General features: G+C 42.2%; 1 protein-coding gene across 5 annotated transcripts in view; it reads left to right on the top strand.

Annotated features, from left to right (window-relative positions):
• LOC118400080 (FERM domain-containing protein 4B-like) overlaps positions 1–27,245 on the top strand; it is a 79,864-nt gene that overhangs the window by 15,885 nt on the left and 36,734 nt on the right. For 2 of the 5 annotated variants that reach the window (XM_052473300.1, XM_052473301.1), the window contains exons 2-7: positions 11,883–11,948; positions 12,067–12,161; positions 12,461–12,553; positions 13,032–13,116; positions 15,895–15,951; positions 16,318–16,340. In XM_052473300.1, the coding sequence (XP_052329260.1) occupies positions 11,883–11,948; positions 12,067–12,161; positions 12,461–12,553; positions 13,032–13,116; positions 15,895–15,951; positions 16,318–16,340 (419 nt within the window). Of the gene's footprint in view, positions 1–8,435; positions 8,766–11,882; positions 11,949–12,066; positions 12,162–12,460; positions 12,554–13,031; positions 13,117–15,894; positions 15,952–16,317; positions 16,341–27,245 lie in introns of those variants that run through there. The other 3 variants (XM_052473302.1, XM_052473299.1, XM_052473298.1) reach the window with 3 other exon arrangements.

Raw genomic sequence — 27,245 nt, forward strand, 5'->3', positions numbered from 1 at the left:
TTCCAGAATGGGGTGAAAATGGCAGCCATATTGGTCAAGGAGAAATCCAAACCAGTCTAATTGGAATGAAAGGCAGTAGAGCAATAATCCAGATTTTACTTATGCGGGAAAATAAAATGGATGTGAATATCAGAAATTGTGGAAGAATTATTGTCAACCAAAAATTGTTATTTAATTCTAAATACAATTGACAGGTTTTACAAATGTTCTGTTTTTAAATAGCCTCTAAAATATACATACAGTGTGGAGAACAAGTATTTGATACACTGCCGATGTTGCAGGTTTTCCTACTTACAAAGCATGTCTGAGCGAGGTCTGTTATTTTTATCATAGGTACACTTCAACAAAAATCCAGAAAATCACATTGTATGATTTTTAAGTAATTAATTTGCATTTTATTGCATGACATAAGTATTTGATACACCAGAAAAGCATAACTTATTATTTGGTACAGAAACCCTTGTTTGCAATTACAGAGGTCATACGTTTCCTGTAGTTCTTGACCTGCAGCAGGGATTTTGGCCCACTCTTCCATACAGACCTTCTCCAGATCCTTCAGGTTTCGGGGCTGTCGCTGGGCAATGCGGACTTTCAGCTCCCTCCAAAGATCTTCTATTGGGTTCAGGTCTGGAGACTGGCTAGGCCACTCCAGGACCTTGAGATGCTTCTTACGGAGCCACTCCTTAGTTGCCCTGGCTGTGTGTTTCAGGTTGTTGTCATGCTGGAAGACCCAGCCACGACCCATCTTCAATGCTTTTACTGAGGGAAGGAGGTTGTTGGCCAAGATCTCGCGATACATGGCCCCATCCATCCTCCCCTCAATACGGTGCAGTCATCCTGTCCCCTTTGTCATCCTGTTTCCACCTCCATGCTTCACGGTTGGGATGTTGTTCTTGGGGTTGTACTCATCCTTCTACTTCCTCCAAACATGGTGAGTGGAGTTTAGACCAAAAAGCTCTATTTTGGTCTCATCAGACCACATGACCTTCTCCCATTCCTCCTCTGGATCATCCAGATGGTCATTGGCAAACTTCAGACGGGCCTGGACATGCGCTGGCTTGAGCAGGGGAACCTTGCGTGCGTTGCAGGATTTTAATCCATGACGGCGTAGTGTGTTACTAATGGTTTTCTTTGAGACTGTGGTCCCAGCTCTCTTCAGGTCATTGACCAGGTCCTGCCGTGTAGTTCTGGGCTGATCCCTCACCTTCCTCATGATCATTGATGCCCCGTGAGGTGAGATCTTGCATGGAGCTCCAGACCGAGGATGATTGACCGTCATCTCGATCTTCTTCCATTTTCTAATAATTGCCCCAACAGTTGTTGCCTTCTCACCAAGCTGCTTGCCTATTGTCCTGTAGCCCATCCCAGCCTTGTGCAGGTCTACAATTTTATCCCTGATGTCCTTACAAAGCTCTCTGGTCTTTGCTATTGTGGAGAGGTTGGAGTCTGTTTGATTGAGGGTGTGGACAGATGTCTGTTATACAGGTAACAAGTTCAAACAGGTGCAGTTAATACAGGTAATGAGTGGAGAACAGGATGGCTTCTTAAAGAAAAACTAACAGGTCTGTGAGAGCCGGAATTCTTACTGGTTGGTAGGTGATCAAATACTTATGTCATGCAAATTAATTACTTAACAATCATACAATGTGATTTTCTGGATTTTTGTTTTAGATTCCGTCTCTCACAGTTGAAGTGTACCTATGATAAAAATTACAGACCTCTACATGCTTTGTAAGTAGGAAAACCTGTCAAATCGGCAGTGTATTAAATACTTGTACTCCCCACTGTACATACACAGTGCCTTTGGAAAGTATCTCTGTACTTTGCTCCGTTTATCTTTGATTCGATCCTGACTCATCTCCCAGTCCCTCCTGATGAAAAACATCCCCACAGCATGATGCTGCCACCACCATGCTTCACCGTAGGGATGGTGCCAGGTTTCCTCCAGACGTGACACTTGGCATTCAGGCCAAAGAGTTCTATCTTGATTTCATCAGACCAGGGAATCTTGTTTCTCACGGTCTGAGAGTCTTTTAGGTGCAATTTGGCAAACTCCAAGTGGCCTGTCATGTGCCTTTTTACTGAGAGTGGCTACCGTCTGGCTACCGTCGAGTGCTGCAGAGATGGTTGTCCTTCTGGAAGCTTCTCCCATCTCCACCGAGGAACTCTAGAGCTCTGTCAGAGTGGCAATCGGGTTCTTGGTCACCTCCCTGACCAAGGCCCTTCTCTCCCGATTGCTCAGTTTGGCTGGGCGGCCAGCTCTAGGAAGAGTCTTGGTGGGTCCAAACCTCTTCCATTTAAGAATGATGGAGGCTACTGTGTTCTTGGGGACCTTCAATGCTGCAGAAAAGTTTTGGTAGCCTTCCCCAGATCCGTGCCTCGACACAATACTGTCTTGGAGCTCTACAGACAATTCCTTCGACCTCATGGCTTGGTTTATGCCCTGACATGCACTGTTAACTGTGGGAACTTATATAGACAGGTGTGTGCCTTCACAAATCATGTCCAATCAACTGAATGTACAACCGATGGACTCCAATCAAGTTGTAGAAACAGCTCAAGGATGATCAATGGAAACATGATGCACCTGAGCTCAATTTCGAGTCTCATAGCAAAGGGTCTAAATACATACAGTGCCAGTCAAAAGTTTGTACACACCTACTCATTCAAAAGTTCTACATTGTAGAATAATAGTGAAGACATTTAAACTATGAAAAAACTATGAAATAACACATATGGAATCATGCAGTAACCAAGAAGGTGTTAAACAAAAATATATTTTATATTTGAGATTCTTCAAAGTAGCCACCATTTGCCTTGATGACAGCTATGCACACTCTTGGCATTCTCTAAACCAGCTTCATGAGGTAGTCACCTGGAATGCATTTCAATTAAGAGGTGTGCCTTGTTAAAAGTTAATTTTATTTCCTTCTTAATATGCTTGAGCCAATCAGTTGTGTTGTGACAAGGTAGGGGTTGTATACAGAAGATAGCCCTATTTGGTAAAAGACCATATTATGGCAAGAACAGCTCAAATAAGCAAAGCAAAATTACAGTCCATTATTACTTTAAGACATGAAGGTCAGTCAACTCTGGACATTTCAAGAACTTTGAAATTGTCTTCAAGTGCAGTTGCAAGAACCATCAAGCTCTATGATGAAACTGGCTCTTATGAACACTGGCACAGTTACCTCTGCTGCAGAGGATAAGTTCATTAGAGTTAACTACACCTCAGATTGCAGCCCAAAGTAATAGACACATCTTAACATCAGCTGTTCAGAGGAGACTGCTTGGATCAGGCCTTCATGATTGATTTGCTGCAAAGAAACCACTACTAAACAAATAATAAGAAGAGACTTGTTTGGGCCAAGAAACACAAGCAATGGACATTAGACCAGTGGAATTCTGTCCTTTGGTCTGATGAGTGCAAATGTGAGGTTTTTGGTTCCAACCGTTGTGTCTTTGTGAGATGCAGAGTAGGTTAACAGATGATCTCCACATGTGTGGGTCACATCGTGAAGCATGGAGGAGGAGGAGTGATGATGTGGGGGTGCTTTAATGGTGACACTGTCTGATTAATTTAGAGTTCAAGGCAAACTTAACCAGCATGGCTACCACAGCATTCTGCAGCGATACGCCATCCCATCTGGTTTGCGCTTCGTGGGACTATCATTTGTTTTTCAACAGAACAATGACCCAAAACACATCTCCAGGCTGTGTAAGGGCTATTTGACCAAGAAGTAGAGTGATGGAGTGTTGCATCAGATGACCTGCCCTCCACAATCACCTGACCGCAACCCAATTGAGATGATTTTGGATGAGTTGGACCGCAGAGTGAAGAAAAAGCAGCCAACAAGTGCTCAGCATATGTGAGAACTCCTTCAAGACTGTTGGAAAAGCATTCCAGGTGAAGCTGGTTGAGAGAATGCCAAGAGTGTGCTAAGCTATCATCAAGGCAAAGGGTGGCTACTTTGAAGAATCTAAAATCTAAAGTATATTTTGATTGAACACATTTTTGGTTAATACATGATTCCATGTGGTTTTTTTTCATAGTGTTGATGTCTTCGCTGTTATTCTACAATGTATAAAATAGTACAAATAAAGAACGTTTGACTGGTACTGTATGTAAATAAGGTATTTTTGGTTTTTAATACATTTGCAAACATTTCTAAAATCCTGTTTTTGCTTTGTCATTATGGGGGGTGTATTGTGTGTAGATTGCTGATGAAATGGTTTTATTTAATCCATTTTAGAATAAGGCTGTAGCATAACAATATGGAAAAAGTAAAGGGGTCTGAATACTTTCCGAAGGCTGTGTGTGTGTATGTGTGTGTGTGTGTATATATATTTGTTTTATTGGAAAGCTGTTCTCTTGTCTGCATTGTTTTAATGGAATATTGGCAGTGAATTTAAAAAATGTATCAAATCATTCCTCTAAAACTGTCTGGCTAGCTAGCTAACAAACATATGGTGCAGATAAATTGTTCAAATTATTTTTTTACACTATCTTATCCAGTGGTGGTCGGTGCCGTTTTAAGAAAAATAAATGTATGAGCCTTCTTTCTATTACAGCATATCGGATGACTGTCATTCATATTCCATTCACCCAGCTCAATGTAACATCCATAGGTTTTGGCTAATACATTACGCTCCAATTTTCCCTGTACCCATCATGAGGTTGCTACAACCTAGCTTTTTAATTAAAGTTTACAATGTAGGTGCAAAGGTTGAGAGAAAAATGAGTACACATTCAGTAATGCCTTGCACACTCTTGCCTGCATCTAGCTGACCTAGGGTGTAATCATTAGTCCAACCGTTGCAAACAAGAGTTTCTATTGGACAAATTCATGTATGTTGATTCCCGTTTCGTTCTGTTTGCTTCCGTTTTAAGAAACGTTTTTCAACACAATCTGCAGAATTAATACGTCCCTGATCACACGCAAACACAATTCACTTTCATAGCAGCCACATACAAGCAGCATCATCCCTTTGCTCATTATATAATTCCTTCTCACATCTACATGCTCCCTTCCTCTAACCTTTTCCCTTCGCTTGTGCACTGCAGTGCACAACACATCAGCTGTCTGTGACCAGGCGAAAAAGCCTTTCAGAGCCAAACATTCATATCACAACTGCTACACACAGCCTAAATCGTTGTTACCATATTAGCTAATGTCATAGTCAACATAGTTCTAGTAGCTAACACATTAGTTAACCCGCTACAATCATGCAGTACAGTTTAAAGTCAGCAAGCTGTTTAGCAGTTACACTGGCAGGCCCCGGTGGCAATAAATTAATAAAATCAAGAGCCTGAGGTCTGCTGTCATGTTAAGTATGTTACTGTATAGCTACTGTATTCCAATTTAGGCATTTATCAGTGCTATTTTCAACCCGTATACAGGTATGGGTGTAAAAGGTTACACTAGATCAGGGATCTCCAACGTCTGTTCTGGAGCGCAACAGGATGTGCAGGCTTTTGTTTCAGCCCAGCACTAACACTGTGGGCGAGAACAAAAGGACAAATGTAGACAACTGCCTTACACTTATTCAGTAGTGGAGTCTAGTCTAGTAGTGTGATATTACTCCGCCTACTGGTGATTTCTGGAAACTGCAGTATGTTCAACAAGGCAGCAGTTCCCTGATTCTCCACACAACAATAGATTGTATTCTGGTTGTTAGAAGAGAAAAAAACACAATTGGTGGTAAAGCACACTCTTGAAGTCATGAGGACAATAATTAGCACTGAAATACATTGATTCCTCTGTGGACCATTTATGACTTGGAGGGGGCTTGTCAGTGATGTGTTTATGAGAGTGACCTCAGAGTGAAGAGCGGGCCAGAGTGTGAGGTCATGCTGCAGTCAGTGGTACCAGCCTCTCCAGTGGGTCTGTCATTATGGAGACATATGGGTGAATGAGCGTGAGAGGGACAGCTGGAGCTGTCCACTCACAGTGCGAGAGGAAAAGATGGATCCATACTTTCTTTCATCAGGGACTATAGGGAAATATGTAAGGTTTCCCAGATCAGTGTGGCAGATAACACGGCTCCTCTGCGTTGTATCACCACCACCATTCTTCAAAAGGCCCAGATGAACTGAAAATGTGGATTTTGTGTGGGGGGTAGTCTCATTCCCTTACAGTGCACTATAAGATTGGCAAAGCGAGTCTAGTGTGAGGGGGAAATGTCAAACTGGACTGAGGCATCCATTTATAGAGCTGAATAGAATCTCCTCTTAAGACATGGGCATGGATGAATTTAGGAATGGATAAAGAGTGGATACTCTCAATGAGAGGTATACGGTTCTTACTTTCCTCTGAATTCACAGACAGTTTCTTGTTTTGGTCTCACCCCCACATCTACCGCAAAGCTGCCGACTGGATAAAAATCACACATGGACATCAGCTGTGAATAGCAGGCACCTGCAGGCATTGTGCGTGTGTGTGTGTTTTGGCCTCTGGCTTGGCTGTTATTTTGTCTCTCTATGGAAGACAGCCCCTGCACAGCCATATGTTTTCTAGGAGCAAACAGACCTTTCCCCTCTCACTGTGGAGGGAATCATCTGGATACTGCCTGGTCCAAGTCTCTGGATAGTATGGGATAGTAGATACAGTTAGACGGAATGACACTTTACTCTGTTTAAAGTAGTGTGTCATCGATAGGTCCTGCACTGGTTTTACATTGTATGTTCTTGCTTTATCTAGCGAACACAGGCCACTCTCTTTTTTATCAAACCCATGTTTTGAATATACAATTTGAAATATTAACCAGAAAGTTTTTTTTGGTAATTTTGTCGTCGAGATGGAATAATTCAATTCCTCCTGAAGGTATTTTCATAATGGAGCTAGATGTTAAAGCTACACTGCAGTGCCATACACTGTGCTTTTATCTGTAGCAGATGCATTATTACAAAATGGTTCATGTTTTTTTGCGTGTGTGATTGTTTAGTTCAATAAGTATTTGTCTTCACCGCACTAGAAAACTATACTATAACTATAAGATTTAAAGAATCATCCATGTCCTTCCAGTCAGAACAATGGGCAGATGGTACAGATGATGAGAGAGAGATTTTCGACCGTTTACACTTCTGAAACGGCGACGTCATCATGCTAGTCACAATCCTTCAGCTGCTAATGTTCTGTGGACAGTGCTGCTTGGGAACATTTGATTAGCCCATTTTTATGATGTAGCCAATGGTTTAGCATTGATTTTTACCCCAACAGTAATCAGAACTGTTATGAGTATTCACTCAACTTTGTTTTCGGATGATCACTCGGATGTTGTGGAGGGCTTTGCAACATGTCCTGTTGTACGTTTTGACTGCAGAATCTTTTGTGTTCTAGGAGACTCGGATCACTCAAATAAACAGCAGGATATTGTTTCCAGATGAGACACATCGTCTGACTGAACTATAGACTTATATAATTGGGACTCTATAGCCAAGAGCACATTTTTCTCTCTTTTCACTTGTTTTCGTCAGTTTCTGTCAGAATGGTGTGTGGTTCTTTGGGAAAATATGAAGATCCTTCTTTGCTAAAAGGAATGTAAAAATGCTTATTCTAAATAAAATAAATAAGTCGTATTTTTTTCCCCCCACAGTATGTCAATTGTAAATGTTTGAAATGAAAAGCAAATCTATGGAAACCACTTTTCCTAAGCCATAGCCATTACATTTGGTTTATTGTCAATTTCCAACATTTGACATTTTCAAAAGGAAGACAGTTTTAGTAATAGTGTTTCTGCTGTACTGCCTCTGCTGGTCCAAATCACACAGGTTATTTTGAGTCTTCCTGTGGAATATGATGGGCGGAGACAGCTGCTCTCTTCAGGAAACTGCACCCGGAGTACTTTACAGAGAAAATGAATGACCTTCAGAAACCATCCTGAATCACTCAAATCTATAACAATATCTAATGTGATATGAGATATTAATTTAATATCCCTGATAATAAGTGAACAACTACAGTACACTGTGTGCCTAAAGACTGGGCATCAGAGATTCCCAATCTAAGTTAACGACACAGTAGGAAACCTCAAGAAAAAAAAAGGATCCTGCCAGTCAAAGAAAATAGAATGTTTATGAGGCAGAGATGGAGGGATTGAGCTGTCCGTCAGTCTGTGTGTGTGTGCAGTATGTGTGTGTAAAGTGTGTTTATGTGGTAAGCAGACCAAGCTTCTTTAGGCTGGTTCTCTGTGGCTTTGTCCTGCCCTCCCTCTCCTCTTCGTCCTGTGAGTGTGAGGCTATGTCTTGGACCAGGACCCATAGCGGGAGGCTGGGACACTCCACTCCAGCTCTACAACTCCAGCCTCTCTAGCCCAGAGCTGTGACTCACACAGATTACATCAGCAGGGAGACATAGTAAAGCGTGTGCGTAGTAGTAGACTACTACTGACGTTCCTCCAGGGTATTGACATTCACAACAGCATCTAGACACCGAGTGAAGTCGGTGTTCAACGCAGCAGCGTACATTCTCTTGGGCCAGTAATCTCTCAAGCATCACAGACGTTCTACAAACTAGGATCAGTAGAGAAAGGCTGTGCTGGGCACCAGGAACCTTGATCTCTGGGAGTGAGTGAGTGAGTGAGTGAGCGGTGACGGGGCAGCTATGGCTGTGAGCTTTATGTCTAGAGTGGAGGAGCTGCTGGCCTCAAGCAGCCAGGTTGTTTGGAACTTGGCAGAGCAGACCCTCAGAAGGTGGTCCTCTCAGGGGCTCATGCCAGCCCGCCGCTTCCTACAGACATGGTGGCAGCTCGGGGACTTCTATCAGGTACGCTGAAACTGCATTGCTAATCAATCCCTTTACTCCAGGGGAAATTTTGTACTGTACATGCTGCTCAAATCAATGTGGCTTTTATTGACTGCTCTGTTGACAGTTACGGTGCCAGCTGCTAACTGGGAGGTACTGGTGCCTGGAGCAAGATCATGTCTGCTCTATTCTAATTTGACTTGTCTTGTTGATATCTTGCTTTCTGTAAATGGGCATATCTGTCAGGAGTTGTCTGGGGTCTATAGAATAACCATCACGTTGTGGCGATAACGGAGTATGTCCAAAGGGGAACTACATTTCAATTTCACTTTCAGAATGATATGCTGTTTTTGATAGATTGCCTTGGACTGGTTAGTGTCCAGTTCATGGTGTCTATTGCGTGAAAGTTTGCAGTTTGTACCTGTGAGGACTGAGTCTAAGAGACGGGTTTACAGGGGTCTCATGGCACATGTGGAAGTCATCAGGAAGCAGTATGGCCAGTCTTTTGATCTCCCAGATAGAAGCGAAGCACTTTGAAATGCTGTTTTTTTGCTGGAGCACCTGAATGGGATCTTGTGTGTGCACTCATGACACATCCTCTATAACTCTATGTACATGTCTGTCAAATCTTGAAAATGTTCAAAAATGTAAATAATTCAGATATGTCAAATTAGGAAAGGTTGGCCTTCATGAAGTATTACTAAACCAAATGGCATGATTCATATTTGTAGATCATTATCAGTGAAGATGGATGGTGACAGGAGATGGTAATGAGTGAGAATATGTGGGGCTTATTGCAGTGAATTACAGGCGGGGGCTAACGCTGCAGGGCTGGAGCTAAGCCCATGTAGGTCAGTGTCTGGAGGTCGTGTGAAGAGGCCATGGCTGGAACGCCCCCACCCCAATGACAGGCTGTCAAGGGGATGACCTGTGTGTCATGGCTATTACACATCACATGACCTTCCTTTAATCCTGCGGGTCAACCTCTCTAAAGCCATGGCCTCTAGCCTTCTGCAAGTGTGGGGGAGGGGGGGGGGGGCGATCCATCCTTAGTGATTCTTCAAAACTTAGTTACTTAAAGTAAAAAAATTGTTAGGATAGATAGTCACCAACAATTCTTATTTTACTGCCATGCTACTAGGAAAAAATAAATGAGTGAAAAAAAACATTGTCGATCCACAGCACATTGTACATCTTTATAGTCTAAGGGTATTTTAGGCGTCTGTTTAAATGTTTTATGAGTCTCTCTGTCTTTCTGAAATTGGTTGTGCAGTGAGCTGTAGCGTAATTCTTTGGAGATAGGGTTCAGACTGAGCAATAGCACATTAGTTGCTAAGGCAAATTTAAAATAGGTGGTGGCGTGAGGGTAGGTAGACGGGGCTTTCGGGGGCAAGAGAAGGGCACAAGCGAGGAGCAGAAAATCAGAGGGCGTAATTAAATGAGTACTACTGTTATTACACTTTATCCCGTTAACCAATGTTAGAAGACAAATGAAGATACTGGCCTCTTTGTTTTTATGTTTTGATGTCATTTGTCCGTAACAATGCAACATTGATAAATATAATGTGGTGTGGATCATGCATTGGACAACCGCATAATCCCTTAAAGGGTTACTATAGTGACTAATCCCTGCACAGACAATGGAGCTTGTGTAATTAACAGCTACAATAATTCTCTATATTAAGATGGATTACACAGAAAGCACACAATGTTCTATGCAGACCGGCTCTATAGTTTCATCTGTGTTACAAAAACTCTTAAGAATTTGATCGTCATCCAGTAATCCATGATTGTGTTTTTGTTCTTTGCTGTATAGGTGGGCTATTGAACCAATCGGAAAAGGGCTTGAATTCTCAAGGGATATAATGATTCAACTTTGTTTTTTAAATGCCTAAAAACTACACTTTGAGTTTAGAAAAAGGGGAGTTTACATAATATGGTGTTTGCGTGACAGTAATTAAAACGCTTGGTCCAGACATGTTCACAAGTGAGTACATTTCAATGAGGTTTTATGTATTCAAAAACAAAGCAAAAACGTAGCCTGTATAACAGTTTAAAATCAGCTCTGTTGTGGTGAAGGGAACAATATGTTCTGGTAGACTGTAGTTAACATCAGCCCAGAACGTCTATTCCCACGCTGTGGTCACTGGTCCCTAACGTGACAGTCACTTTCCACCACAGAGGCCAGGCCGGCCAAGCCAGTTGGGAGCCACATGTTTTTCACTCCAACGGGTCACAGAAAAAAATGTTGTCGTCTTTGCCACATTCCTGAGTGTCAGGCAGCCTTGAGAGTCAACATTGACACGAATCCTGTGCAGCATCTTTCTCTGGTTTCCCTGCAACTTTCGCAGACCTCTTACATGGCCATTCTTATATAATAATAATAATAATATATGCCATTTAGCAGACGCTTTTATCCAAAGCGACTTACAGTCATGTGTGCATACATTCTACGTATGGGTGGTCCCGGGAATCGAACCCACTACCCTGGCGTTACAAGCGCCATGCTCTACCAACTGAGCTACAGAAGGACCACATTCTTTGTTTGTCTCTCAGGTTCACCTGACCATTCAGTGTTTCTTGTTTCTTACAACTGTGTTGGAAACAAATGTCCTTAATCCTCTACACACTCTCAGAAGTAACAGAATAAGGAAAGCACATTATGGGTCTTAAAATATCACCAACCGTAGTTTGAATGCCTACTATGTGCCGTTCACGCCAAACACTGCCACACACTCATCTCACCCAAGGACATGGAATAATATACGGCAAGCACACACACACACACCTGTAAAATGTGCCGACAGCACCCGAACACTAACATCCATTTGGACAATGGAAAGGGAATCCATTCATCTATTCAACAGCTATACCGTAGATGATTCATTTTCTTGTCTTACATGGGAGGAAAGGCTTGGATCATTAGATTTGGTTCATGTTAATGAGAGTGGTGCAGAGGAAGGTCATGGATGTAGGGTGTACAGCTGCCGTGCCGCCGGTTGGGTCTCAGCAGTGCATGGAGACACCAGGAATTAGATGGTGGTGCTTGAGTGAGCGTGTAGTAGCCACTGTGCTGGGTGTCGTGAAAGTGTCGCCATGCTGTCTGGGGATCTCATCATGTCTGTTCCCTTCCCACAGATGACGGAGGGCCGGCTATGCCAGGTGCACCTCCTGGACGACAGGAAGCTAGAGCTGCTGGTCCAGGTAGGTATGCACCCTCTACACAAACTCAACCTCTGTGCTTTGAATTGTCGTTATTCTCTAGTGTGGAAACGTCATGCGTTTGTGTTCATTTGTACTCTACCTGGTTTTATTTTCCTAGCCAAAGCTCTTGTCCCGGGATTTGTTAGATTTGGTGTCCTCACACTTTAACCTGAAGGAGAAGGAGTATTTTGGACTATTCTTCATCGATGACACGTATGTACAACTCCTACATTCTAGTTCACTGACGTATGTCCAATATGTTGGTGTCAGATATAAAATACTGTACATGGGTGCAAACCAGTCTAGCTTTTTTCCCATGCTGCTGATTGCATCTCCATGACACAAGTTGAAATGATGCAACTTAAGAGAGAACTTTGTATTAGTCTAGCAATTGACCGCAGAGTTAAATAGATAGCATCTCTTGTAAGTAACATGAGTTCTAACAGAGTAGTCGTGTTGATGATCACGTATTCTGCCTATAACCCTATAAATCTGCTTGTATCCTTCCCAAGTGGTCAGAGTAACTGGCTCCAGCTGGATCGCAGGGTCCTAGATCATGACTTCACTAAAAAGACTGGTCCAATGGAGCTCAAATTCCTGGTCAGGTGAGGGATCTCTCTCTCTCTCTCTCTCTCTCTCGCTTTCTCTCTCTCTCTCAGCTGGTAGCCTACAGTATGGACCACCGTACTGTACCAGCCAGCTACCCTATAGTGTACCACATCTATCATCAGGCTGAGGCTTTGACAGTGTGTCTTACATGCTCTTAAATCCATTGACTTACCCTTCCTCTTTGCAAATTAGGCTATATGTGGATTATTTGAAAATCCATTGAGGAAGAAAAAGTAGGTATCTATAAATGTTGCCCAGGCTCAAAGAGCTACGACATTGTTCATTCCCCCAGTGTTGATAGGAGGTATTTGTAACCCTGACCACATGTAGCTAGTCATGTCCAGTAGATGGTGCTAATGTAATATTCTGCAATATGAAAGACTTCTGAAATTGGAGTAGGCAACCAGGAGCATTACCCTTCCACCTAATTCAAGCACTTCATTTAATTACATCATGTCTATTTGTGTTTTGCAGGTTTTATATTGAGAAGATAACATTCTTGAAAGAGAATACAACAGTAGAGCTGTTTTTCCTAAATGCCAAATCGTCAGTCTTTAATGTAAGTGGATGTAGCTACTTTTCTTACATTTGTTACTCAATATGATTTTATTGAGCTTACCACGAGTCAGCCCTCCATAGCCTGTCCTTCAATTTCCATGCCAATGCACATATTGTGCTTACCCTGTTCCACTGCATGCTCAGGCATAAACCGATTGTATGACCTGTGATCATTTGAGAAGTGAAAATATAATCCCACAAATGTAATTACAAGCCAAAGGTTCCTGTTGTGGAATTCTAGTTGATAGGATGACTGGCTGCTGGAACTGAAAGTTGGCTCCAGACATCAATATCTTAAAACAACAAGCATGTGGGCCAGAAACACAGTAGGTGGACAGAGAATTCTTATGTCTACACATTATTTTCAGAAGACGGTAAGGACTAGCTGTTTGACTGGACACTCTCCACTCTCATTACTATCAATTATTTTAAGCTCGTTCAAAAACAGTCTTTATAGTAGTTCCTCTACAGAGTTACTTGAGTTCTTCACTTGACTTGCTGACTTCAGAGACTTCCCTGCTTTTGTTTTATGTAGGCTACTCTAATGCAAAATTCTTCAACACAATGACTGCTTTCAGGCTTTCTCCAAGAGTACCAAATAGTTCCCTAATCCTTCAAAATATCATTTGACTTAGGGCTTTCTATTTGGAAACACTGCACTGTACAAACATGAAAAAGAACAATATCCTGATTCAGTGCCTCTTCTCTCTGAGGCCTGTGCATATTTCCCATGCCACACACAGCTCAGCCAGACAAGAAGAAATCAATGTCTAAGCTGTGTTGCTGTAAAACTATTAGATAACCAAGAGGAGGAAATCATTGGATAATGCAGCTGGAGGAACAGGTCTAGCATTTCATAATGTACACATACAGACACACATACATCACATGGTCACACACACACATGTGAGAATTATAAAATAAAGTAGTGTTATCTACCAGTGATTGTAAAGGGTTGAGTGCTGCACCCACTGTTGACTTCCCTTAATTAGTCTGACATTGGAAAGCTGACCTTTGACCATCAATTGCTTTTTAAAATGTTTTATTGCAATTTGATTTTGGCAGATGCATTGAATAATGATCATCAATAGCACTCGTACTGTCTATTGAATTATCTCCTCCTCCGGTATTATACATATGCTAAAATGTATTTGTCAATTCTACTGCCATTTACTTTATGTTCGTATTCGTATATTTTGTTTTCTTATTGTTGTTACATTGTCGTGAAGGTAAGTATTTCGTTGGACGATGTATACCTTGCGTATACATATATTATACTGAACGAAAATATAAAAGCAACAATTTCACTGAGTTATATTTCATGTAAGGAAATCAGTAAATTGAAATAAATTCATTAAGCCCTAATCTATTGATTTCACATGACTGGGCAGGGGTGCAGCCTTGGGGTGGCCTGGGAGGGCAAAGGCACACACACTCGGGAGCCAGGCCCAGCCAATCAGAATTAGTTCTTCCCCACAAAAGGGCTTTATTACAGACAGAAATACACCTCAATTTCATCAGCTGTCCGGGTGGCTGGTCTCAGACGATCCCGAAGGTTAATAAACCAGATGTGGAGTTCCTGGGCTGTGGTGGTTACACGTGGTCTGCGGTTGTGAGGCCGGTTGGACGTACTGACAAATTCTTTAAAAATATGTTGGAGGCGGCTGATGGTAGAGAAATTAACATTAAATTATTTGGCAACAGCTAAACATTCCTGCAGTCAGCATGCCAAATGCACACTCCCTCAACCTGAGACATGTGCAGCATCGTGCTGTGTGACAAAACTGCACATTTTAGAGTGGCCTTTTATTGTTCCCAGCACAAGGTGCACTTGAGTAATGATCCTGCTGTTTAATCAGCCAATTGATATGCCACACCTGTCAGGTGGATTATTTTGGCAAAGGAGAAATTATCATTAACATGGATGTCAACAAATGTGTGCATTTGAGAGAAATTAGCTTTTTGTGCATATGGAACATTGCTGGGATCTTTTATTCCAGCTCATGAAACATGGGACACTTTACATGTTGCATTTATATTTTTGTTCGGTGTGTGTGTGTACGATGGATCCCATTCCCAATTGTTCAGATGTGATAGGGGGTACATGTTTTGCTATCTGGGAGGCTGCCCATGTATTTACGCGCCCTTGATCATCTCCACGCCACGGAGATAGTCTTACATCTTGAGCAGCCTGTCTGCCTTTCTACTTTAGAGGGTACTAGCAAGCTAACAACAGCCCCACCGTGGCCTTCATCGAGTGACTTAAAAATTTAACGCACACTGCCAATTCATAACCCTGTATTGAACTTAACATAAATCCATTTGATATCATACACACTATAAATACGTTATGGGATACGTGCATTTTGTGGATAGTGACCCAACGTTGCCAGGAGTAACTTTTTTCCCCCTGGTCACTGGAGGAACGTGAACCTGCTCTCAGAATGTACCATTTTGATAAGGGGGTTGAAATGATAAAGAACTGCGATTATACTGGCTTTTTGTAACTATTTTATGCACGTTCGTTCTATGTTATGATAAACGTAACAATAATTAGTTTCGAGCGTGGATGAAGAATATGAAAAACTCTTCTAATATTCCGACTCAACCTTAAACACGCGCACCCACTTTTCAGTGACAATGGTTCAGTCGGTAACTGTAGAGCAGAGGTACGGCTGGTAATGAGATTTGCCTCAAGTCAAGTGCTACTGTTCGAATGCGGTACACTTGTTTTTCCACCTTATAATATTGCTATTTCATTTTTTTCCCCCCACGGCAGGAGATCATCGAAGTGGAGAGTGAAAACGTTTTCAAATTAGCTGCTTACGCCTTGCAGGTAAATGTATTTTTGTAGTTTGTGGAGTTGTCATTCATCAGCGATTTGAATCTAAACTGAATCTACACTGCATGCATGCACGCTTGTTACAAAAAAGGTTAGGATTTCGGAACTTTTATTTTGAGAGATGTGTAGTAGTTACGTTTTTTACTTTAATATTGAAATCGTTTACTATGATTTTAGTTCTTTAGCGTGCAATTATGTTTTTCTGTAATGCTATTCAACACGGAGTGAGATTAAAAAGTGTTCCCGTGGTCCCAAGGAACATTCAAGACTTGCAATGACATAGGCCTATTGATGTTGAAGTCCTCCAGGCTACTTGTTGTATCATCATTCCCACTAATAAGGGTGCTATTTTTTTCCCAGGAGGCCAAAGGAGACTACACAAAGTAAGGATTCACTCATGTCAACTCAAATCGATAAATAAATAATATTAGAATACAGTCAATTTTGTGTGAAATTATGATCTGCATGCGTCTTTTGTTAAAGACAATTGTAATAAAATTGCTTAAACTTGCACAGGCTATTCACTCAGTCGCATTTCTAACACGTGTTTGTGTAAGCTTCAAGTTTCTTAATTAATTAAGCAGTCTACAGTCGTATTACAGTAAGCAATGTACGCATTTGTTTACCCCATAATCGATGCTTCTATGTTGTTTGACCTACATGTTTGAGACCTGTGGTGTTGGGTCGAAGCTCAGTGGACAACCCAGGCAGGGAGGGTCGCAGTGGTCATTTAATGGTTAATTACGTTGGTTCAGATTTGGGGTTTTATCTTGGTGTTCCCTTAGTAGCTGATGATTTCCTTGATGCTGTTCTTTTGGTATTGAGCTGGAATTTGCTTTACATGCAACTCTGTTTTATATGGTCCCTGTTCTATGTATTCCCTGTTGATGAAAGCATCTGTAGAACATACACAGTGATGCAGTTTTCCTGCTCAGTTCTGATTGCATGTTAAATGGGACGTGTTTTATTGTTTTCAATCTCCATTACTCAGTAGCCAAATGCTATAGGCTCTACTCTGGAAAACCTGACCTCAATTGCTTTCTGTTGAGTTTGTGTCCTGGCTATTGCATTTCCTTTCCCCGCATCTAGTTCAGTACACTGAACTATGTCTTGGGTTAGATTGTTGTTGGCTGCACAAGATAGCAATCATTCATCTTCTCCCTCAATGTTATATAGAACTAGGACTAATATGTTTTTGTGGCAGTAGTAAGCACTTTAAGGCTTGGCCTAGTGATAAGGTTTGTTATTTTAAGTTGTCAGTTGGAGAGGGCTGAGGTAATCAGTAAATATTGTCCTGTCTGTCAGAGTGGACGAGCTGGTTATATTGCTGAACCTGTGGGGCGTTTTCCCCAGCTTGGGTCCCCTAGAGGCCCCTGGCCATTATCTGAACACAAGGCTTTGTTCTGCTCTGTAAGCAATTGTATGGTGTAAATGCACACGGTGATATTTAATGCTGAAAATGCCTGTTTGTTTCTACGTTAAAGTCCCATCTTTGTACTCTCAAAAACTCTAGGACACTTTTTTTAAATTTTTTTTTAAGCCCACCTTTCAGCTAGCTTCAGAGTTGATGGTGATTGTATTCTATTCAGACTGGCCAGTGAAGCCCTTCACAGCTTTGTATTGCAGTATGTTAGGGGTGATTTACAGATTTTCTTTAGCCCTGAGGTGTCAGGCAGCTACGTGAGTTAATGTTTCAGCCTTTGAGGGCGTGGGGATGTGCTGCACTTTGTCCTGACTGAAAGCACAATGAAACAGACCCTGTCAACAAAGTCTGTAAAATCATTGTGGATGGCAGCCTGTCCAACTATATAGCCCAGCCTACACTCTCCTGAGTTGTTCTTAGGCTAATACATTATTTTTTCTCTCTGATGGTTTTCATTTGTACCTTTTTGGAGGAGGAAGGTTGGCAAATCCCCTCATATAACATACGCTGCTTAAGACAGGCATTGCGAAGGGCCCTGCAGCTCTGAGATTAGATGTGGAGGAGTTAGGGAGACCCCCCCTTTCCAATTTACAGCCTGTTCTAAGAGGGATGAGCCTTAAGAGTGCAGACCCCACTGGCCCATTGTAAACTGCCAGGCGTCAGAGGGACTAACCATTATGATGTCATCTCTCGTGGTCAAAGCCCCGCCCCAGTCAGATGTTGTTAGTATAATACATTAGGTCTATAGGTTACAGCAGGGGTTTCCAACCTAGTGGGGCAACAACATTTTGTGGGGGTCTTCCTTGATTTGATTTGAATATATTTGTTATATATATACAGTGGGGCAAAAAAGTATTTAGTCAGCCACCAATTGTGCAAGTTCTCTCCCAAGATGAGAGAGGCCTGTAATTTTCATCATAGGTACACTTCAACTATGACAGAAAAAATGAGAGAAAAAAATCCAGAAAATCACATTGTAGGATTTTGAATTAATTTATTTTCAAATTATGGTGGAAAATAAGTATTTGGTCACCTACAAACAAGCAAGATGTCTGGCTCTCACAAACCTGTAACTTCTTCTTCTTTAAGAGGCTCCTCTGTCCTCCACTCGTTATCTGTATTAATGGCACCTGTTTGAACTTGTTATCAGTAGAAAAGACACCTGTCCACAACCTCAAACAGTCACACTCCAAACACCTCTATGGCCAAGACCAAAGAGCTGTCATAGGACACCAGAAACAAAATTGTAGACCTGCACCAGGCTGCGAAGACGGAATCTGCAAAAGGTAAGCAGCTTGGTTTGAAGAAATCAACTGTGGGAGCAATTATTAGGAAATGGAAGACATACAAGACCACTGATAATCTCCCTCGATCTGGGGCTCCACGCAAGATCTCACCCCGTGGGGTCAAAATTATCATAAAAACGGTGAGCAAAAATCCCAGAACCACACGGGGGGACCTAGGGAATGACCTGCAGAGAGCTGGGACCAAAGTAACACAGCCTACCATCAGTAACACACTACACCACCAGGGACTCAAATCCTGCAGTGCCAGACGTGTCCCCCTGCTTAAGCCAGTACATGTCCAGGCCCGTCTGAAGTTTGCTAGAGAGCATTTGGATGATCCAGAAGAAGATTGGGAGAATGTCATATGGTCAGATGAAACCAAAATATAACTTTTTGGTAAAAACTCAACTCGTCGTGTTTGGAGGACAAAGAATGCTGAGTTGCATCCAAAGAACACCATACCTACTGTGAAACACGGGGGTGGAAACATCATGCTTTGGGGCTGTTTCTCTGCAAAGGGACCAGGACGACTGATCCGTGTAAAGAAAAGAATGAATGGGGCCATGTATCGTGAGATTTTGAGTGAAAACCTCCTTCCATAAGCAAGGGCATTGAAGATGAAACGTGGCTGGGTATTTCAGCATGACGATGATCCCAAACACACCGCCCGGGCAACGAAGGAGTGGCTTCGTAAGAAGCATTTCAAGGTCCTGGGGTGGCCTAGCCAGTCCAGTCAAAAATCTTTGGAGGGAGTTGAAAGTCTGTGTTGCCCATCAACAGTCCCAAATCATCACTGCTCTAGAGGAGATCTGCATGGAGGAATGGGCCAAAATACCAGCAACAGTGTGTGAACCTTGTGAAGACTTACAGAAAACATTTGACCTCTGTCATTGCCAACAAAGGGTATATAAGAAAATATTGAGAAACTTGTGTTATTGAACAAATACTTATTTTCCACCATAATTTGCAAATAAATCCATTAAAAACCCTACAATGTGATTTTCTGGATTTTGATTCCTAATTTTGTCTGTCATAGTTGAAGTGTACCTATGCTAAAAAATTACAGGCCTCATTTTTTTAAGTGGGAGAACGTGCACAATTGGTGGCTGACTAAATACTTTTTTTGCCCCACTGTATATACACACACACACACTGAACACAAATATAAACGCAACATGCAACAATTTTACTGAGTTACATTTAATGAGGAAATATGTCAATTTTAAATAAATTCATTAGGACCTAATCTGTGGATTTCTCATGACTGGGAATACAGATATCTATTTGTTGGTTACAGATACCTGGACCTCAGGATCTCGTCACAGTATTTTTGTGCATTCAAATTGCCATCGATTAAAATGCGATTGGGTTCGTTGTCTGTAGCTTATGCCTGCCCATACCATAACCCCACCGCCACCATGGGGCACTCTGCTCACAACGTTGACATCAGCAAACTGCTTGCCCATGCGGCGCCATACACGTGGGATGCGGTTGTGAAGCCGGTTGGACGTACTGCCAAATTCTGTAAAACAATGTTGGAGGCAACAAATGGTAGAGAAATGAACATTTAATTGTCTGGCAACAGCTCTGGTGGACATTCCTGCCGTCAGTATGCCAATTGCACACTCCCTCAACTTGACATCTGTGGCATTGTTGTGTCAGACAACTGCACATTTTAGTGGCCTTTTACTGTCCCCAGCACAAGGTGCACCTTTGTAATGACCATGCTGTTTAAGTAGCTTCTTGATATGCCACACCTGGTGGATGGATTATCTTGGCAAAGGAGAAATGCTCACTAACAGGGGTGTACATTTCTGGGATCTTTTTTTTTTTTTTCAGCTCATGGGACCAACACTTAACATGTTGCATTTATTTTTGTTCAGTATTGATGCATTTTATTTTTTACAATTTGCGATTGTTTATATACTGATCTAAAATTATGCATATATCCGTAATGCTTTAAGCTTGAAACAAGAGGTAAAATGACCTAGGAAGACACGACACTGGTGCGTGCACATGCAAATATTTTTGGTTGGTCTCTACGACAGTCAGAAGCCGAGTTACGACCTAAAGTCGACAAGTCAAATAAATTGGACTTTGCTTGGGAAGTAATCTTATAGAATGTGTGACTCTGTTGCTATCAATTGATCTATTCACTTTCTGTAAATTTAGGGTTCATGTAAATGATCATAACATATTTGGTAATGGAATAACATTTGGGTCTAGACTTTATTTTCCTTACGTAATTTAATAATAATTAATATCTAAAATATGTCTTGTCAATCTATGTAGAATTGCAGGAAAGGAACCTCTAACAATTCCTAGGTCCCTCAAATGAAACAATATCAAGCTAGTGGCTATGTGAAAAAGGGGCCCTGGGGGGGGATTGGGAGCCCCTGAGTTACAGCACCCCTGCCTGGCACTGTCAATTCACTCACTCGAGTGTAGATTCAGCCTGCTTTTACTGAGACTTTCACAGCAATGGGGACCACATCTCTTTTCACACCAGTCTCTTTCCCTGGCTTTCCTTTCCAATGAACTACTCTCAGCCCACTGAAATAGCTGACATATGAGTGTTTAGCCTACACGCTGGCTGGCTGGGTGGAGGAGTTGCCCCCAGCCCACGCTGCAGGAAGATAAGACATCGTAATGAATTCCAGATTGCTGACAAGGCGATGTGGCTTCAGAGTAGATCACCCGACAACACCAGGCCCAGCGCACTATAAAACGTATGCCATCAAACTCCGTAGCAGTGAACTGCCATAGCAGCAGAAACCAGTGAACCTTGAAGCAGCTAGCTTGGGAGCAATTATTCAAGTGAGTCTCCCTCTGTAGTGTTTCACCTTTGTGTGGAGTAAGCAGGTTCCCATAACTAGATCATTATGGCCTCTGCATGCTCGTGATTGTTTAGCTTTTTTCATTAACTTTGAAGATGGAGAAACCTCAAGTGAGATATTTGAAAATGTAAGTTCAGCTCATGCTTTTTGTTTTGTTATTTACAGTGACGGATGTACGTACTAAGAATGAGTTCTTAACTGACTTGCCTAGTTAAATAAAAGGTTACACATCCAATACGTTCAATAAAAAAGGACCAAAACATAAGTATTGTAAGTTGGCCCAGTAGTTTAGAACATGATAAAGATATGAAAGCCCTGCCGTTCTGAGTCCTGTCCTAGAGGCCAAGTCATATTTTTGAAAAGCTCTCCTCTTGAGTTGTACAGTACCTTTTTAACACTGCATGCCAGAACTGGTGAATGGCTTTTGTTCTGGGCTTCAATGCTCTGGCCTGCCAAGTAAATAGCACTCTTTGGCGATCAGTAATTGTAGAGCAAGTGCTCCCCCCTCGTGTGTTTTGGAGTGACTCATAGTTCACTATCACAGACCTTGATAGTGACATGCAGCACAGTTAGTAAAGAGAGAGAACATGCTAATGCTGTGTTTTTAGATCACTTCCAGACTTCGACATACTAATCAGTACTCAAAAGTGAGAGGAAATAGTATTCAAAATGACAAAGTATTGTAGACCTGTGTCTCATTCTTTCCACTGGTATAATAGATTATTGAAGTCAATGCCTGTACTGCACACACCAACCTCAAGGAATGTTGACAATGTATATGTGATGGCATTAACAAACACATACTCTTGAGTAGGGTTGCAAAATTCTTGGAACTTAAAATAAATTCCCAGATGATCCCAAAATTCCAGTTGGAAGATTCCCGGAATCAGTCGGGAACGTTTACATTCTGTTTTACCCACTTCATGTGTATATACTATGTTATAGTCGAGGCTCATCCTATATACAGTGCATTTGGAAAGTATTCAGACCCCTTCCCCTTCTCCACATTTTGTTATGTTACAGCCTTATTCAAACTCCTCATCAACACTAAACACAATACCCCATAACGACGAAGCGAAAACAGGTTGAGAGTTTTTCAACTTTATAAAAAATATTTACAAGTATTCAGACCCTTTGCTATGAGAATTGAAATTGAGCTCCGGTGCATCCTGTTTCCATTGATTGTCCTTGAGTTGTTGCTACAACTCTACTGGAGTCCACCTGTGGGAAATTCAATTGATTGGACATGATTTGGAAAGGCACACTGTAACGGTTTTGACTTGAGGTTATTATTTATAGGGGTGCCAGGTAGGTTGTGCCTACCAGAGAAAACATTGGTTTCTCCTTTTAGTTTGGGTGGGAATGAGTCCCATCTGGTCCGTCAAGTCTACACCAATACAAAGGACTTATGTAAAAGTCAGGATGGAAATAAACTTTTCATAAACCCTTAAAACATTGGAAAGAACTTCAAAAACAACTATATTCTGTTGCGTGGGTTGTATTAGCAACAACAATGATTACACACACACATATATAATAATATCACAATGAGTTCTGGTTCCTCCAGAAATGTCCTGTACCTCGGGCCTAAAAAGAGTCCTGCCCGGTAAAGGAGTTCAGTGAACTCAGGTGACTTTTGTCACGCGATGTTTGTCCGTTCATTCCGTGTAGCGTAAACCCAGTATTAAACATACAATCAATATAACAATTACTTTACCACAGAACCTTAAAGCGGATCAACTCTTAATTAAGTCCTCAACTACCACTAACTACACAAATCACAGTATACATCACATCCAAACAAATGAAATACCGTATACAAAAATGTGGTAGTCAGTCGGTCAGTCAGACAATCCAATCCGCCAATAGATCTCCAGCGGAGAAAGGCCACGAAGAACGGAGAGGTGTAGTCCAGGGACGCGAAGAGTGGATCCGATCCTGGGTAAACTCTCTTAGGCTACAAAACACACGTTTAACGGCAACAAAACAAACGGAATAGAGAAGCTTCGGAACTGAGGGTTGAACACATCCTCATGCACGTCTCCATCACAACCCCCCTTTCGTGCAGCTGATGCTGGCTATTTAATTGGGAATTAAAGGGAAAGCGCCCTATTGGAAGGAGCTGCACTGAGACGGTTCAGAAAAATTCAGGGCCGTCACAACACGCCTGTCTATATCAGGTCCCACAGTTGACAGTGTATGTCAGAGCAAAAATCAAGCCTTGAGGTCAAAGGAGTTGTCTGTAGAGCTCCGAGACAGGATTATGTCGAGGCATAGATCTGGGGAAGAGTGCCAAAACATTTCTGCAGCACTGAAGGTCCCCAAGAACACAGTGACCTCCATCATTCTTAAATGGAAGATGTTTGGAACCACCAAGACTCCTCTTAGAGCTGGCCAAACTGAGCAATCGGGAGAGAAGGCCTTGGACAGGGAGGTGACCAAGATCCCGATGGTCACTATTTCAGAGCTCCAGAGTTCCTCTGTGGAGATGGGAGAACCCTCCAGAAGGACTAGATGTCTGCAGCACTCCACCAATCAGGCCTTTATGGTAGAGTGGCCAGACGGAAGCCACTCCTCAGTAAAAGGCACATGACAGCCCGCTTGGAGTTTGCCAAATTGCACCTAATGGACTCTGACCATGAGAAACAAGATGATCTGGTCTGAAACCAAGATGGGACACTTTGGTGCCAAAGGTGCGTCAACAAAGTACTACGGAGTAAAGGGTCTGAATACCTATGTAAATGTGATATTTACGTCTTTTTATTAAATTAGCAAAAATATGTTAATTGTATTTGCTTTGTCATTATGGGCTATTGTGTGTAAATTGAGGTGGGGGAACAACTGAATCCATTTTAGAATAAGACTCTTTTCTCTGTATATATCAATGATGTTGCTCTTGCTGCTGGTGATTCTCTGATCCACCTCTACGCAGACGACACCATTCTGTATACATCTGGCCCTTCTTTGGACACTGATAACAAACCTCCAAGCGTGCTTCAACACCTTAGAACACTACTTCCGTGGCCTCCAACTGCTTTTAAATGCTAGTAAAACTAAGTGCATGCTCTTCAACCGATTTGCTGCCCCCACCCGACTAGCATCACTACTCTGGACGGTTCTGACCTAGAATATGTGGACAACTACAAATACCTAGGTGTCTGGTTAGACTGTATACTCTCCTTCCAGACTCACATTAAGCATCTCCAATCCAAAATTAAATCTAGAATCAGCTTCCTATTTAGCAACAAAGCCTCCATCACTCATGCCGCCAAACATACTAGAGGTCGACTGATTATGATTTTTCAACGCCGATACCGATTATTTGGCCGATTTCTATATAAAATATATATATATATTAAATAAATAAAGGGAACACTAAAATAACACATCCTAGATATGAATGAAATATTCTTATTAAATACTATTTTCTTTACATAGTTGAATTGGCTGACAACAAAATCACAAAAATGATCAATGGAAATCAAATTTATCAACCCATGGAGGTCTGGATTTGAAGTCACACTCAAAATTAAAGTGGAAAACCACACTACAGGCTGATCCAACTTTGATATAATGTCCTTAAAACAAGTCAAAATGAGGCTCAGTCGTGTGTGTGGCCTCCATGTGCCTGTATGACCTCCCTACAACGCCTGGGCATGCTCCTGATGAGGTGGTGGATGGTCTCCTGAGGGATCTCCTCCCAGACCTGGACTAAAGCATCCGCCAACTCCTGGACAGTCTGTGGTGCAACGTGGCGTTGGTGGATGGAGCGAGACATGATGTCCCAGATGTGCTCAATTGGATTCAGGTCTGGGGAACGGGCGGGCCAGTCCATAGCATCAATGCCTTCCTCTTGCAGGAACTGCTGACACACTCCAGCCACATGAGGTCTTGCATTGTCTTGCATTAGGAGGAACTCAGGGCCAACCGCACCAGCATATGGTCTCACAAGGGGTCTGAGGATCTCATCTCGGTACTTAATGGCAGTCCGGCTACCTCTGGCGAGCACATGGAGGGCTGTGCGGCCCCCCCCAAGAAATGCCACCCCACACCATGACTGACCCACCGCCAAACCGGTCATGCTGGAGGATGTTGCAGGCAGCAGAACGTTTTCCACGGCGTCTCCAGACTCTGTCACGTCTGTCACGTGCTCAGTGTGAACCTGCTTTCATCTGTCAAGAGCACAGGGCGCCAGTGGCGAATTTGCCAATCTTGGTGTTCTCTGGCAAATGCCAATCGTCCTGCACGGTGTTGGGCTTGTAAGCACAACCCTCACCTGTGGACGTCGGGCCCTCATACCACCCTCATGGAGTCTGTTTCTGACCGTTTGAGCAGACACATGCACATTTGTGGCCTGCTGGAGGTCATTTTGCAGGGCTCTGGCAATGCTCCTCCTTCTCCTTGCACAAAGGCGGAGGTAGCGGTCCTGCTGCTGGGTTGTTGCCCTCCTACGGCCTCCTCCATGTCTCCTGATGTACTGGCCTGTCTCCTGGTAGCGCCTCCATGCTCTGGACACTACGCTGACAGACACAGCAAACCTTCTTGCCACAGCTCGCATTGATGTGCCATCCTGGATGAGCTGCACTACCTGAGCCACTTGTGTGGGTTGTAGACTCCGTCTCATGCTACCACTAGAGTGAAAGCACCGCCAGCATTCAAAAGTGACCAAAACATCAGCCAGGAAGCATAGGAAGTGGTCTGTGGTCACCACCTGCAGAACCACTCCTTTATTGGGGGTGTCTTGCTAATTGCCTATAATTTCCACCTGTTGTTTATTACATTTGCACAACAGCATGTGAAATGCATTGTCAATCAGTGTTGCTTCCTAAGTGGACAGTTTGATTTCACAAAAGTGTGATTGACTTGGAGTTACATTGTGTTGTTTAAGTGTTCCCTTTATTTTTTTTTGAGCATTTTATCACAAAAAAAAAATAACATAAAAAAAAAATATGTTTTTTTTGGTGATAATTATTTTTTATTGCATTTTATTTAATTATTTGTAATAATGACAATTACAACAATACTGAATTAACACTTTTATTTTAACTTAATATAATACAATACATCAATAAAATCAATTTAGCTTGTCCTGCTTTGCAATAAATAATTAAACGTATTCAATATTCCCAGGTAAGAAGTTTTCGGTTGTAGTTATTATAGGAATTATATGACTTTCTCTTTATACCATTTGTTTTTCATATACCTTTGACTATTGGATGTTTTTATAGGCATTTTTAGTGTTGCCGGTGTAAAAGTATAGCTTCCGTCCCTCTCCTCGACCTTACCTAGGCTCGTACCAGGAACACATTGACAATAGCCACCCTCGAAGCATTGTTACCCATCGCACCACAAAAGCCGCGGGGAGCCAAGCCAAGGGGAACAACTACTTCAAGGTCTCAGCGAGTGAAGTCACCGATTGAAACGCTATTAGCACGCACCCTGCTCACTAGCTAGCTATTTCACATTGGTTACACCATCCTAATCTCGGGAGTTGATAGGCTTGAAGTCATAAACAGCTCAATGCTTGAAGCACAATGCTTACGAGCCTGCTGCTGCCTACCACTGCCAGCCTACTTCGCCAAACGGGTGATTTAACAAGCCCAATCGTGAAAAAAGCACTGTCATTGTACCAATGTGTACCGAACCATAAACAATAGATTCAATGGTAAATTAACAGGCACCCCATCAATTATATGCAAAAGAGGACAAGCTAGATAAACTAGTAATATCATCAACCATGTG

The sequence above is a fragment of the Oncorhynchus keta genome, chromosome 21 (genome assembly GCF_023373465.1).
Source record: "Oncorhynchus keta strain PuntledgeMale-10-30-2019 chromosome 21, Oket_V2, whole genome shotgun sequence".
Lineage (NCBI taxonomy): Eukaryota > Metazoa > Chordata > Actinopteri > Salmoniformes > Salmonidae > Oncorhynchus > Oncorhynchus keta.